This window comes from Haplochromis burtoni, unplaced genomic scaffold, assembly GCF_018398535.1.
Source record: "Haplochromis burtoni strain Fernald_Lab_line unplaced genomic scaffold, NCSU_Asbu1 Contig_224, whole genome shotgun sequence".
NCBI lineage: Eukaryota > Metazoa > Chordata > Actinopteri > Cichliformes > Cichlidae > Haplochromis > Haplochromis burtoni.
In genome coordinates, this window is record NW_024582585.1 from 695,597 (window position 1) to 709,981 (window position 14,385).

Below are 14,385 nucleotides of genomic sequence, written 5' to 3' on the forward strand. Positions count from 1 at the left end.
CAGGTCGAAGAGGCAGAGGTGCAGATTATCTGATTGGATTATACTCTGGAGACACTTCACCATCTGTATGCTTCTGCTTCACACTTCCAGTGTAAGGACCAAGCCTTCACACAGTTGTTTTCCCGTTTCCCTCGTTTACTTCCTGTCTTATTTTGAAGGGTTTTGGTGTTTGGTGGTGTTTTTATGTCTTCTTCCTGTTCTGGTTTTTGGCTGTGACTGAGTTCACCTCTTCCTTGTTATCCTCCCTGTGCTGTTTGTATTTCAACCACACACAAAAACTACCAGCCTGAGCGTAACTGGAAGAAAAGAGGCATCATGAATTAATCTGAGCAGTGCAGAAAACCCTTGGTATGATTTTCAGCCTCCTGATTGGCTCATTATGAGCTGCTGGTTCACTGGCATCACTACATTAATATTTGAAAACCTGCAGAAGAAGAAGAGACTGAAACTTTGAAGTCAAAGATCAATATTTAAACCCAAAACACATAAAATACTTCAGTTAAACCACTGATCCCATCCATGCTCTCATCCAATGGGAATTAAAATAACAGGACTGACGCCCAGTGGCATGCCACGCGGTGAACTCTCACCCTGCACAGACTTCTTAACTGAAACTTTTGTTTTAAGTCCATTTACAGAACTGTTTCAGCAGTAATCAGAGTACAGCGGGTAGACCATTGGTGTAACCTTTGAGGAGGAGGAGAGTGCTGATCTTCACTCCACTCACTTGCTGAGATTCACACCTCCTCATTTACTCAAGCCGCTCGCTGCGCTGTCTCTTCATCCATGGCAGGTGTTTGGAGGTCAGAGGTGCAGACTCCTCCTCCTGCTGTGGAACGTGTTCTAGATACCAGACTGTATATTTAAGATGGACATGATGTAACCCTTGGGTTTCTGGTGAATCAGCAGCAGCCTGTGTCACCATCCACCTGTCAGTCACAGAGGCCACGCCCATAACAATGCAGGCTGGGAGCCTCTGGTGGAAGTTAGAGGAACTGCAGCTGTTCAGGTTAACATGCTGTGAACTGTGAATGATTATTATTATAATGCTGATTAGATTTACCTGTGTGCTGACACCATTAGTTATCAGGTGATGTGCACACGGTGGTGTTTGTGGGGGTGGAGTCTCTGTGCTCACTCTTGCTGCAGGTGTGATGGAGCGCAGCAGGCAAATATGACTGCGACACATGGCTCAGCTTCACCTGCAGCTGAGTCCAGGATGTTCTGCTGCAGAGTCACACCTTCTTCTGACAGATGCTCTGTGTTATTAGCCAAAGACTGTATGTAAAGGATGGCTGTGGCCACAGCAGCATTACCTGTTAGTTTGTAGCTTTTCTGAGACATTTTGTGCTGGGTTAAGAATGGCGTGCAGCTGCTGGCATCTCAGTAATCTGTTGGTGCTCCAGTGGAAGAGATAAACGATGAAGAGGAGCGCAGTGCGATGGGGATGGGGTGTTGCTGGGAAACCGCTGCATGCATTGTTTTCTCTGAGTTTATCAGAGGATTATTCTTCATAATCACATGTGGCCAGATGTTTTCCAGAAGTGTTCTTCCTGGGCCGTGACGACGTTTCTCTGCCAGTCTGCATCCTTTGTCGTCTCGTCTCTGTTGGGAAAGTAAAACAGTGGGACTCCCGAGCAGCATGTACATCTCTGAGGAGGAAAGACAAGGAGGAGGAGGGCGTCGTCTCCTGGATTAGAAATCCGGCTGCTTGAATTAGGAGTGTTAAATTTAGCTCCTGCTGCCCCGTCATCCTCCTCTCAGAGGCATTAATTACAGCTGTCCTCTCAGACTAATAATACTCACTAAAGCTGCTGCAGGACGAAGAGGAGGCTTCCTGAGGCCCATCATCATCATCGTCATTATCGCTTCTTAATGACATCACCTGCTGTTTTTGTAAATAAAGTTTTATTAAATCACAATAAAAAAATGGTTTCATGTGTGGAGGAAGAGTTACAAACACATGCATACACACACACGCACACACACGCACATACACATGCACACACACACACGCACACGCACATACTGAGGGCCCTGAAATCAGATCTGTGTGCAGAGGAAATCTCATCATGTTTCCATCTGCAGATATGATTTGTGATGGTCAGAGTTCAGACAGCGGTGTGCTGTCACGGCACACGGCAGCATGGCTCCGCACACTGCTTGTTTTGTTTCATGCCCAGGTAACCAACATTTGAGCTCAGGTGGAACCAAGAAAACCACTTTCTTATATGTGTCCTTCACATGGCTTTGATTGTCTGCACGAGGGCTTTTATTCTGGCTCGATACTCTTCCTGCCCTCCTCACCTGCTGGTGGATTGGAGTGTGGTCTGGAGCAGGAATTTCAGGCTCAGAGGAGAGCAGAGACCTCTCTCAGTGCACTTCCTGCTCCACAGGGGGCGTTCTCAAGAGGCAGACTTGTTCATGGGTCGTGTCCAAATTCATACTAATGTTTCCTCAGGAGGATGCAGTCCAGGAATTTGGACACGACCATTGTGTTCGCACTGAGCACCAGAAGAGTGAGATGAGGAAGAGTGCACACATTCACGACAGTATTATGACTTCTCACTTCATGGTTTTATTTTTTCTAAAAGATTATCCAAACAGCTTGTGATCATTTTTACTGATTACTTGATTCATTAAGTATTTTGGTTTTTGTTGTTGTTTTGTTGCTTAGGATTCTTTAACCTTTAATCCTACACAAGTCGTGTAGCACAGGGTTTTATTTAACTTGTTATCATGTATAAACAAAAATAAAACAGGGGCTTTAAATATTCTGTGATATTACAAAATAAGTCCAATGAATGAATATGGCTTTAGCCTGATATTTGCAGATATAAATATGACATATGGAGTCCAAATTCTCACTATTTGACTTGGCTTTGCTCTTGCGCTGTTTTGCGCATGCCAAATCATCTGTATTTCTTATAAACAGATCCCAAGGTGCAGGCAGCAGCTCGCCCAGTTTCTTTAAACCAATGACTGGAGAAGTTTTCTACAGTTTTACAGAAAACTGTAGAAAACTGTAGATGTTTTCTACAGTCATTGCTTTAAACTGCAACGCTGCCATCTAGCGGTCGGCAGCCTGTATCACACCATAGCGCCGCCAGGGGGCAGCACGCGGAGCTGCTACACAGACCAGAGCAGCGAAGAAGAAATTTAACGCGGGTACTTTGAGTGTTGTGCTAACGGCTACAAACAGTTAGCCCCGGTGTAGCTGGGCTCAGGTTTTTCGGTAAGTTTCTCTCTGATTTTACTCCTTAAACACCGTCGCTGCTTCATGTTAGCGACACCTGCTTATTCTCAGGTATTTCTCTTATTAAAAAAAATAACCAAGCTGAGCAGGTAAATGAGCCAAGTGTTCAAGCTTTGACAGCTGCAGTCGCTTAGACGCTCCGCCACATTGCGTTGATAAATCTGACATTTCTGAGTTTCATTCGGATTGATGTAAACATCGATCTCACAGAGGATTAATTAACACGGTTTACTAAACAGTGGAATGTCCCGGTATATTCGGCGTTAGATTGGGAATAAGTTAATTTGTTAAGTTTATCTTTTAATCACAGGTTTAGCTACAGCGATTAAAATAAATCACATTTTTGAACGTACTTTGCTTTGATTTCGTTCTCTCTGATTTCAGTATTTGCCGCTTTAGCTCGTAGCAATTATCACGCTATTTAATATCATTCACAGCAGCGATAACACAGTTTTGTTTGATTTTGAGGACAGGTGAATGCAAAGAGTTCACCATGAAAACTGATAATCGATACTTAAATCGATATGTACAGTCCAGCTGTAGCTGTGCGCTCTGATCAACATTACAGGCTTTTGTGAATCTACTATTATATCAAATTTGGGCTGAATGAAAGTAACCTTTGCTTGAGTTTTAAATGAGAAAGCGTTCCATCTGCAACTCGGAGCACTGCAGAGAAACGAGCTGCTTAAAGACCGAGTGATGTTTGAGACCCCGCAGGATTCACAGCCTGTTCTGGTTCTACCTGTTTCAGGTGAGATGGAGTCCACAGAGAGCCGATATGCTCACCTGCTCCAGCCGATCCGAGAGCTCACAAAGAACTGGGAGATCGACCTGGCGTCAGAGCTAAACGACTACTTAGATGAGGTAATTTATTTATACCACAGAGGCTCTTACTTTGATAGCTTTCGTCCTCCATACAAACTGACACGAGACAGCAATATCCTTCTGCATCAAACATGTGGTCCGTGCCCCAGAACAGGCTCACCTACAGGGTCAGTCTGGCTCCCTGGGTGTCTTTGTAAAGAGTAAAAGCAGCACGGAGAAGGTGTCAGTTTTAGCAGTAAGCTCTGCAGTACTTCTAATGCAGACAGAAGAAGACAGAGCTGTAATTAGAAGGTAACAACTGCATTTCAGACAAATTGCTCTGGGTCAGTTTATTGTTCAGATCATTCACAAAGGACTGGTCTGGCAGCTTCAGGTGATCCACAGAGACACAAACGTGAATCCAGGTGGGATTTCAGTCAGTCACAGCCTGATGAAATGAAGCTGAGCTCCGCCCAGTAACATCTGTCTGTGTGTCTGCAGCTGGATGACATGTGTATCACCTTCGATGGTGGGAAAACCAGGCTGAACTTCGCAGAGGCTGCGCTGCTCATCCAGGGCTCCGCCTGCATCTACAGCAAGAAGGTGAGCCACACACAAGTCACATGACCTCGGCCAGTCTGTGATGGAGTCATGTGACGGCATCTGCGTCTGTTTCAGGTGGAGCTGCTGCACAGCCTGGTGTTCCAGACTCTGGAGTACATCAACGACAAGAACAAGAAGTAGGCGTGACTCCGCCCACATGCTGGTTTGATTTCCTGCTGCAGGTTCACACATTATCTTTGTGCTCTCCCGACAGACGCAACAAGCAGGCAACAGAGTCTCAGGAGGGTGATGGCAGAGCAGTGAGCAGTCATGATGCTGACAACTTGGAGGAGGTAAAAAAAAAAAAAAAAAAGACCAGGCAGCTTTTATTAAAGGTGGTTCTTTACCTGAGAGCAAACTTCCAGAGTCACATTTTGTCCCTGATTTGATTTTCAGCTTTCATGATGCTTCATTCATTTAAACACATTGGCAATAAAGTGGAGGAGCTGGATGTTAGACTCAAAAATAAACCACACCAAGGAAAAGAAGTATAAAATGTTTCTGTTTTAAAAATTCAAAACTGATATCTGACATTTTTATAGACTTCAAAGAAAGTCTATGAAACATGTTTTCAGAGGGGATTTAAAGGAAGCACCTGACTCTATGAGCCTGATGTTATTAGCCAGCTTGCTCCAGAGCCAAGGCCTTCTTTAACCCTCAGAGGCTGCAGAGTGAGCCGAGCTGTAGAAATAGTTCGGTCCTGGAGCAGACAAGAAGTCAGGGTCAGCTGGAACTGAAGCATCTGAGGTCACTGAGTGTGAAGCTGTTTGGGTGAAAATGTGGCGTCTGTGCTCAAGAATATAAACAGCAAGTTACAGGGGACCTGGAGCCAAGCCCTGAGGTACCCCTCAGGTAACGTGAGTTAACAGGTCAGAATGAAAACAGGCACAGGGTTAAGGTTTTACTGTTACGCCATTCTCTAACAACGCTCACAGGGCATTCTGGGGAACATAGTCACTTCATTCAGTCACTGACCATATCATATTAAAAAAAAGTAGAACCTTAAATTTAAAACATTCTTTATCGTGATCATTAATTATTTTATTTTAATTATTTATTATTAATGATCTAAATTTTTCAGATTCAACCTTTAATCGTAAAAAATACAAATAAATTTTGACCTCAGATTTTCACAGAAATTCTTTTTAAATCTGTATCGCGTCATTTTTGCCTTTTTATTTTTACTCCTTTTTTTGTAACTCTTTATCCTGTCAAAGTCAGGTGTGCTCGGGTGTAAATGAGTAACATCATTTGTGTCCTTCAGTTTTCTGCGTTGGACCTGGAAGTGTCGGACCGATCTGAGAGGTCTGGCTCCAACACGGTGAGTTTGATTCTCTGAGGTCAGTTTTCCTGCAGCTCGTTCTGGCCTCTGACCTCTGCCTGTGACCTCTGACCTATGCAGACTGTGGACGTGCCGCCTCTTCCTCCGGAGTCTTTGATTGCACCTGAAACCCAAGAGAAAAAGAAACTGCCCCTCATCAGGTCAGTGATCTCGCACAGCAACTAAATGAGAGCTAAGCCTCGCTCCCCGATGATGAGGTCTCACCTGGTTCTATGCCTGTGTGTCAGTGTGAAAGGTGAGATCCTGTGCAGTCAGAAGGACTTCAGGATCAACCTGTTCGTCCCAGGTGAGGGCGACATGATCCTGCTCACATTCAGATCAGTTGCTTCCACTTCCCTGCCTCACAGTGACTTCGCTCAACTAGAGACCCAGCCCCCAGGTACACCTCACCTCACCTGTTCAGTCCTTCACGACACATTTCCTCCCGCTTTTCTCCCCTTTTTTTTTTCTTCTTGACTTTCACTACTTTGGTTTCTGATTTTTTTTACTTTTGACCTTCATGGCTCAGATGCTGTGGTTCCAGTGGATGTTGAAATGGGCAGAGCTGATGCTGAGGAGGGTGGAGGCGATGCAGCAGACGATTTCCTCCCCTTAGAGTTGGACAACATGGAGCAGGAGGAGGAGCATGTGGACAGATTGCAGGTGGAGGAGATTTCACTTGTTAGAATCACAGAACAGTTTCAGCCACCACCTCTTCATCTTCTTCTTCTCCTTGTGTAACTTCGGTGTCGTTGGTGTGTTTCAGGCTCCGAGTGATGGTCGAATGATCCGAGAGAGGCAACATATGGAAGCCAACAAACCGAGGAGAGAGGAGCCGATTCCTCCTGCTGTACGTTAATCTGCTTTAATCCCCCAGATTGCAGCTCAGTGTTCGCCACAGGAGCGTTTATTTTCCCCTAGTCAAAAATCTCACACACTTAAAGCACAACAGTACTTTTATTTTGAAAAAAATAGTTTTCATAAAGCTCCGGTTCCTCATTTTGTTTTCTAACTAGATTCATTAAATTTGACCTTTTTACTAGAGCTTCATTATGAAACATCTTTTTTTTTTTTTCTTCAGGTGAATGTTTGGGCGTTCCATGACCCATATGCCATGCTTGAGGAGGACAAACCACTGAAACCAGGTAACTATGGGGACCGCGTGGCGTGTTTCAGTATTCAGTCTGCAGGTGCTTACAGAGTTTTGTGTCTTCTGCAGGGAAGTGCTACAGAGTTCCCGACGGGCTGGATGACTGCGGGAAGAGGAAAAGGAAACGAGCCGCTTTCCTTCGGGACTTCAGGAGCTGGTTCAGAGGAACCTGTAAGAACAAACTGTTTGGAGCACTCATGTTCTTCCTGTGGACCCATTATCTGTTAACATGTCACTTCCTTTTTGTGTTTGTTTGTTTCAGTTGACCCTCCAGAGCACAAGTTGAAAAATGGACCCACATTTACAGGTAACAATAGGCTGAAAACTTTTCTGTGTCCAGAAAAAGACTTTTAATCCGAAGAGTTGAATTTATACTTCCTGTTAAATGAAGCTAAGACTTCCTGTTTTTCAGACCTCAACTACATCTACCTGAGCACAATCAAAGACAAACTCAAAAATCAGAAGAGGATGAACAGAAGAGCCGTAAGACGCACACACCATCATCCATGCTGACATCACAGTGATGTCAGCAGTGACATCAGCTGCGGTTCAGGTCGTTTTATCAGGGTCAGTGTTATTGTCAGATTATGACTCATTACTATCACATTTGTTATGTCACTCAGGGAGTGATGATGTCTGACGAGGAGCTGAAGAGGACCTTCCTACAGCCAGAGGCGGTGGGGCCTGGTCAACTGGGGGAGGAGCCTGTGGAAGAGTTGAGACAGCACCTGCTGGGTAACAGTCTTAGTGCTGGTCTGAGTTCAGGGTCATAAAAGCTGTTTGAGTGTGTTTGCGTTAAAGCCTGATATGTCTGTCTGAAGGTGGGGATGATGACGCCTCGGACAACGAGCACGACGCCTTTCCCGATGACGTCCCAGCCGAGTTTCTGGGTGGCCCGGAGCACATTTCACCTGGTAAAATGCTTCAGATTCAGACTGAAACTGATCGATCAGTTCAATCAGTTCAGTATCGATACAGGAACAGTGGAACGTGTGTAATGATCTGATGCTGTTTGTGTCCGCAGAAGCTCACCGAGATGAACTGAGTTACGAGGATCTGGTGAAGCTGCGAGTGGTCAGTGATCAATATTATTATCTTCAGTAATGTTCAGTACATTCTGATCAATCATACTTGGAGCCTGTAAGGTTTGTTCCTACTGCTAGAAGCTACCCATGATCAGAAAAATCAAACTACTTATAACTCCATCATGAAGAAGGTGAAGCTTTTATTTTGAATAGCAGGAAGTTGATTAACCCTTTGTGTGTGGGATTTAGGAGCAGCTAGTGGTAAACAGTCGTGGTTACACTCAGGAGACAGCACTGTCTCGGAGGGTCAAAGACTGGGAGGAGAAGATCCGCCCTGAGTTGGCACTGCAGGTAAAACCTGCTGAGCCCCATCCAGTAACTTAACCCAACTTCTGACTCAAACCCCTTCTGACTCTAAACCCCGCCTCTCCATTTTCCAGGAGGAACGCCCAGCATTTGACATCCATGATTACGGAGACCGCATCGTGAGAGCGCTGAGCGGCGTTGGATGCCGCAGAACGTTTGCAGCCATCGTTCATGGTCTAGACAACTTTGAAGCCTCAAAGTACCTGCTGGCCTCCCTGCAGCTGGTAAAACATCTGCACAGACATCAGCGATCAACCAATAACAGCACAGAGATCACACACATCAGACCACACTTACTTTAATGATCTGAGCACACTCAAATCCAAAGGAGGCATTTTGCGCGTTTTGTGACTAGTTTGGCCCAAACAGTGAACAGTCAGGGATGTCATCAAATGATGATGAATTCTCTAAAAAGCATAAACAATAAACTGCAGCATTGATACGTTAATCTGGTGTCATAGTTACAGCTCTGCACACACAGTTCGGTACAAGGATGAGCGCAGCGCTGCAGGTGTTTAACATTCTGTTGCTGAATGTTTCCTGATGAGGTCATCCCATCGAACTGAATAAAAAAAACATGTTTGGTCCAATTAGTGTCAGGAGCTTTTACCATGGGACCACACAAAATATCCAGGCTTTATACAGAAGTAGATGATGTCACCATGTCCATCTTTTATATACAGTCTCTGTTTAGACCCACTATAGCATTCGCACTGGGTATCGTCACTGATTTCTATAACTGATTGGATTCAATTTGATTTAGACTCAGAAATATTTTAATTCTGATCTTTTATCAGTATATATACATATTTATATCTATGCATTAAAAACAAAGCTAAGACTTGTGAGAATTCATCAGAGGTGGTCTCTGAATACACAGAGAGGCAGCTGTGCAGGAAATGTGGTTTTTATTGTCCTGGGCACAAAAGAGGGAATTCATGACAATGTCTTTCAAACATAGAGCATAGTTTGGATCTTCTTTTGCTGCCGGTTCAATGAATTTTGGTCAGAGTGACGAAACCTGCAGCTTCAGAACTTGTGAGATGTCAGCTTTCAGCAACGACAGCATGTCCGCATGTGCCGTTTACCTGCTCTCATTTGCTTTTTTAACTGTTTGGCAGTGGTTGAAATAGTTTTGTGAGCTTTAACCTGAGATTCTGGTGTTTCTGGCAAAATACATTTATATTTAAAAATCGATTCAGGAATTAATGGATTGATACACTATTCAAATTGAAATCGATTTAAATAGGATAATTGATTTTTTTTTTTTTTTTTTTTAAACCTGCCCCTATCGTGGATAGCTGTGTTCATTCCAGTGAACAGCAAGGTGTGTGTTTAGGGGTTTTACTGTGAAAAAGGTAAGGACAGGAAACTGGATCAGTCTGGTGGTTTTATTCTGAAGTTTTATTTTGAAAATCCTCCATGACAGAAGTGGTGCTTTTATTTCTTTAAATCCTCTGAGCTGGTTAAAGACAGACGAGAGTCTGATGAGCTCGCTGATCAATAACAGAACAGCTGTCTGATCACTTTATTGATCAGTGACACCGTCAGAAGGTTGAAAGTCTGTTCTGATGAGTCTTCACTTCCTGTTGATGGATGGCTGCAGCTGATTGGTTGCTGATCATGACTCTCTACTTTCTGCAGGCAAACGACTACACGGTGGAGATCGACAGTTGTGCCGGTTTGGAGGGAAGTTTGGACACAATGGCTCTGACTCTACTGAGCACGCACAGAGCGACGGACAGATTTGCCACGCTGAAGGCCTGAATGCAGCACAAGCCGCTCTGACATCATCATGTTACGTTTAATCGATGATCAATGTTGTTGAATTTTTGTAATAAAATGTTTGTCACTGTCTGCACTCTCTGTGTCTGTGGGGAAAATCTGATGGTAACAAGAAGCCAAAAAACAAAAACGCACGACCTTCTGACGAGAACCTGTCTGTCACTCACGCTTCATTAAAAGTCCGCCATAATATAACTTGTTTCCACAGCAACATTACAGCTGATCAGTTTCCATGTGACCAGCATGATCTGCCCTATCGCTGACCTGTTCACAGGAATCAGCGGGGTCCTCACACCCTGAGGCCAATCTGACCTTTAACTATGAAAACTGACACTTTCTCAGAGAGCATGTCCCACTGCCATTTATGTGACAGACTGGAGGAAATGCCCGAGCATGCACTTCTTCCAGCTGTAAACACACTTCATCCACACTGAGGAAAAGAGAAGTAAACTTAACCTGATAAACATCTCAGCTCCACATGGAAGCAGTCAGACTGCTTCACTTGTCTGAGGAACAGGAAGTCTGTCTAGGTGTCAACAGAGGAACACCTTAAACAGGAAATCTGTGTGTGTTCCTCTCCTGACACCAGGCCCCACACACACACACACTGAAACCATCAGGCTGAGACAGGAAGTGAGGGAGCATGCTCTCTGGATTTTACATTGTTATTATCGACAAACTTTCACTTCAAACACGTTTACAGTTCTGTGTTACCATGGAGAAGTGTCCCGTTTTAGGACAAGAAGCAGTTTATCCCCCAGCTGTGAGTGGGGTTGTTATGAAAACAGTCTGTAATTGGTTGCTATATAGCCAGCGCTCACAGCGTGGCATAGTTTTTGATGTGTTTGCGGACACTGTCGGCGATCTGCTCATCACTCTTCATCCTGTTGTAGTAGTCGAGAAAGAGGCCGTCAGGGCTGACAAGGTAGATGAGGATAGTGTGGTCCACAATGTAGTCACCATCCTCGTCTTTGGGCCCGGCGCTGGCGTACACTCTGTAGTCCCGCCCTGCGTGCTTCACCTCCTCGACCGTCCCCGTCAGCCCAATCAGCCGGGGATGGAAGTCTTTAACGTACCGGGCAAGCGCCGCCTCATCGTCCCGCTCTGGGTCTACAGTGATAAAAAGGGGCTGCACCGGCGGCAGCGAGGCGTCGCGGTCCAGAGTCATCACGACAGTGCTTAGCTTTTCCAGCTCTTCGGGGCAGATGTCAGGGCAGTGCGTGAAGCCAAAGTACAGCAGCACCCAGTTGCCCAGGAAGTCCTTCTTCGTCCGGCGGCACCCCGTGTGGTCCATGAGGCTGAAAGTGCCCTGCCCCAGCGCCACCTGCCGCAGCTGCTCCACTCGCTGCTGCTGCAGCTTCTGCTGTTTCTCTGAGTGCACAAACCACCACACACCCAGCAACCCGCCGCCGAACAACAGCGTAACCAGCAGCCGAGTCCGCAGCTTCATTTTAGCCACTACTGACGGCGACGAGTCCCGATCACCAGAGAAGAAGCGAGCCTGAGGAAGCCTGTCCTGCAGTGCTAGCCGCCACCTCAAACTCAGCACCGCCGAAGACACAAATGTCCTCCGGAGTGCCGCTCCTCCTCGCAGGTCACCCATGATGCACCGCAGCCCCAACATCTCCACCACCTGCTATAAGACAGGAAGACCAGATTATTTTATTATATTATTTATTCTGATCATTAATCTGTCAAATTATTGATTATAAAACATGTTTCACTTGTGTCTATTAAACTTTAGATCCGCTTATTTTATTTGAAGTCTGACTTCAGAAACACACTGAAACGCTAAGCTCAAAACATTATTTTAGTTTTAAAAATTTACCAAAATAAAATCCATTATCATCACATGTTATTAGTTTCTGACATTCATAAAATAAATAAATAAATAATTAGTTTAAATGTAAAATCTTGGCCCCTTTGGTCTTCCATATACTCATTACCCTTTTAATCGTCTTTGGGGATTTTTCCTGTTTTAGTGAAGTTAAACCCACGTGACACTGCCTTACCTAGACCCCAGACCTTCAGTAACTCTCAGGTGAGTTTACGTCCTCACCTGTTACTGACCGCGTCACAGGACAAATGACGATAAACACATACAAACACCAGCCGAAGAGACACCCCCCCCACACACACACACACACACACACAGCTGATGTCAGGACAGTGCTACAGGGTTTCCTGGTGACTGAAGGTTAAGGAGCACGCGGGTTAGCCAAAAGCTAACTGAGTGTCGGCTCGGGATAATGCTATTGCACGAGCTGCTTTAGCCTCGTGAATTCAGCGAGTTCCGGTAAAAACGAGGTGCGGACTCACCTGTTTACCTTTTAGACCCCACACTAATGTGACCGGCTCCTGCCACAAGTCCACCGAACACTCCTCCGGCTTCTGCTTCTTCTTCTATGGTGGTTTACCGCAAACATCGAGATGCAGTGCCGCCACCTGCTGGAGTGACGAAGCAGGACTCCTAAATCTACAACTGCACTTGTCTCCACCTTTAATCTTACAGAGAATGTGATGATTTCATGGATATTTAAAGTAAATACTGAGACAAATTTAGTAATCATGTTTTTACAGTCCTGTGGTCTCAGCCTTAGATACTTATCAAATCAAAGCCCATGTAGAAACAAACAAACAAATGAACAAAATATGTTCTCCTTCATTTCTGTCAAACAAAGCTGTATGAAACGTTTCCAGCTGTTAGTATCATGGTTGCTAGGCAACCTGGGCAGCGCGACCGAGGCTAGACCGTCCCATTTCAGAAGCCTCGCACTTCCGGCCTTAGCGGTCTTTGAGTGCGCGGCCCTTGTGGACCGTTAAAGATGCGTACTTTAAGGCTGCAGACCCTGAATTGGGATACAGCCCTGGTGACACGTAATCTCCACAACAGCCTCTCTTCATTCATCATGTTTGTGTAAAATGTCTTTCGTGTCATTATCAGCTGTAAGACTGGCTTCTTCCTCTGAATGGCGCCGTCCGGCGCCACTTTAATCAAACAAACATCTGCACGTTCATGTTATCAGGAAATCATACAAAATCACAACTAACATAATTTATTACAGCTCCTGCAGTCAGAGCAGCTTTCGGGTAACCTGAGCTCAGAGTTCAGAACTTCACCTGAACGATGAGAACGGGAAAAAAATCAAGAATTGAAACTAATCAGGTAAAAATACTCATGTTTCCGTGATTTCACCTCTAAATTAAATCAGAACGAGCGCTCAGAGGGGATTCTGACTGATCATTCAGGTTTTAACTCGTTTTTTAGGATTTAATCTAAGAAGCTGAAAATCATGGTTCACGTGCATCCTCTAACCGTCCGTCTCGCGCAGCTCAGCTTCTTCTCTGCTGCGTCGCTCCATGTTTCTTTAATGAGCTCTAAGGGCAGCACAAACCGGCTGAAGCACCACTGAAGAAGGAACCAGGTCACATCGCAGCGCAAACACACAGCATGCACAGTGCACAGCTGATTTTCCTCTTATCATTCTTCTTCTTATTATTATTCTTATTATTCTTATTCTTATGTAACACACCCAAAGAAAGATTCTAGGTCTGACCAACCGTCTCAGTCGTGGGCAAAAAAATGACAGTCAATAAAATTCTAAAAGATAATTTATTTACAAAAAAATATCAAGAGATAAAAGATAAAACAGTCCAGTGTCCCATTTATGAATCGTATAAAAACACATAGTCCCAAGGCCAGAGCCAGCTATGCCACATGGCCAGTTGCACTCCGCGTGTTGCCTTTAACAGGGTTAGAAGTTGTCCTTGGAGACCCCTGCAAGCATATAGCCAGTGGTCACTCCAGCCTCTGCAACTCTGCTGCCTTTAGGCTGTGGCATATAATAGGCCCTGGCCTGCACAGAGAGACAAAATGACACCTTCAGTATAAAATTCATAGCGCAAAACCCATCCATCCCAAACATATCTGATTTCTTTTCATCACATTACATACCTGCACAGAGAGACAAAATGACACAGCAGTGTTTGTAGTGTGGGCTATAAGTAGACCAGTGTATCAGTGCAATCAAGTACACCTGCCTCTAATTAGTCCAACCCCATTCCACCCATTGGC

The 14,385-nt window shown here is 44.9% G+C and overlaps 2 protein-coding genes across 4 annotated transcripts; one reads left to right on the forward strand and one right to left on the reverse strand.

Moving 5' to 3' along the window:
* The first annotated feature begins 3,147 nt into the window (after positions 1-3,147).
* Positions 3,148-10,382, forward strand: ncaph2 (non-SMC condensin II complex, subunit H2). The gene is made up of 20 exons (XM_005937097.3): positions 3,148-3,235; positions 4,008-4,120; positions 4,562-4,663; positions 4,739-4,800; positions 4,878-4,956; positions 5,928-5,984; positions 6,066-6,145; positions 6,233-6,384; positions 6,514-6,647; positions 6,751-6,834; positions 7,066-7,129; positions 7,204-7,305; positions 7,397-7,441; positions 7,547-7,617; positions 7,758-7,869; positions 7,956-8,048; positions 8,159-8,208; positions 8,409-8,510; positions 8,600-8,749; positions 10,170-10,382. Exons 2-20 carry the CDS (start codon positions 4,013-4,015, stop codon positions 10,290-10,292), a joined length of 1,770 nt encoding a protein of 589 aa, XP_005937159.1. The 5' UTR covers positions 3,148-3,235; positions 4,008-4,012; the 3' UTR covers positions 10,293-10,382.
* LOC102291673 (protein SCO2 homolog, mitochondrial) lies at positions 10,232-12,785 on the reverse strand. 3 transcript variants are annotated; one of them, XM_005937093.3, is made up of 2 exons: positions 12,638-12,785; positions 10,232-11,946 (listed from the first exon to the last, which is right to left on the reverse strand). In XM_005937093.3, the coding sequence occupies exon 2, from the start codon at positions 11,932-11,934 to the stop codon at positions 11,128-11,130; it is 807 nt and encodes a 268-aa protein (XP_005937155.1). In that variant the 5' UTR covers positions 11,935-11,946; positions 12,638-12,785; the 3' UTR covers positions 10,232-11,127. The 3 variants fall into 3 exon arrangements, with proteins under 3 accessions (XP_005937155.1, XP_014193835.1, XP_014193834.1); XM_014338349.2 differs by having other exon boundaries at positions 10,232-11,943; positions 12,630-12,785; XM_014338348.2 differs by having other exon boundaries at positions 12,630-12,784.
* Between the last annotated feature and the right edge of the window lie 1,600 nt (positions 12,786-14,385).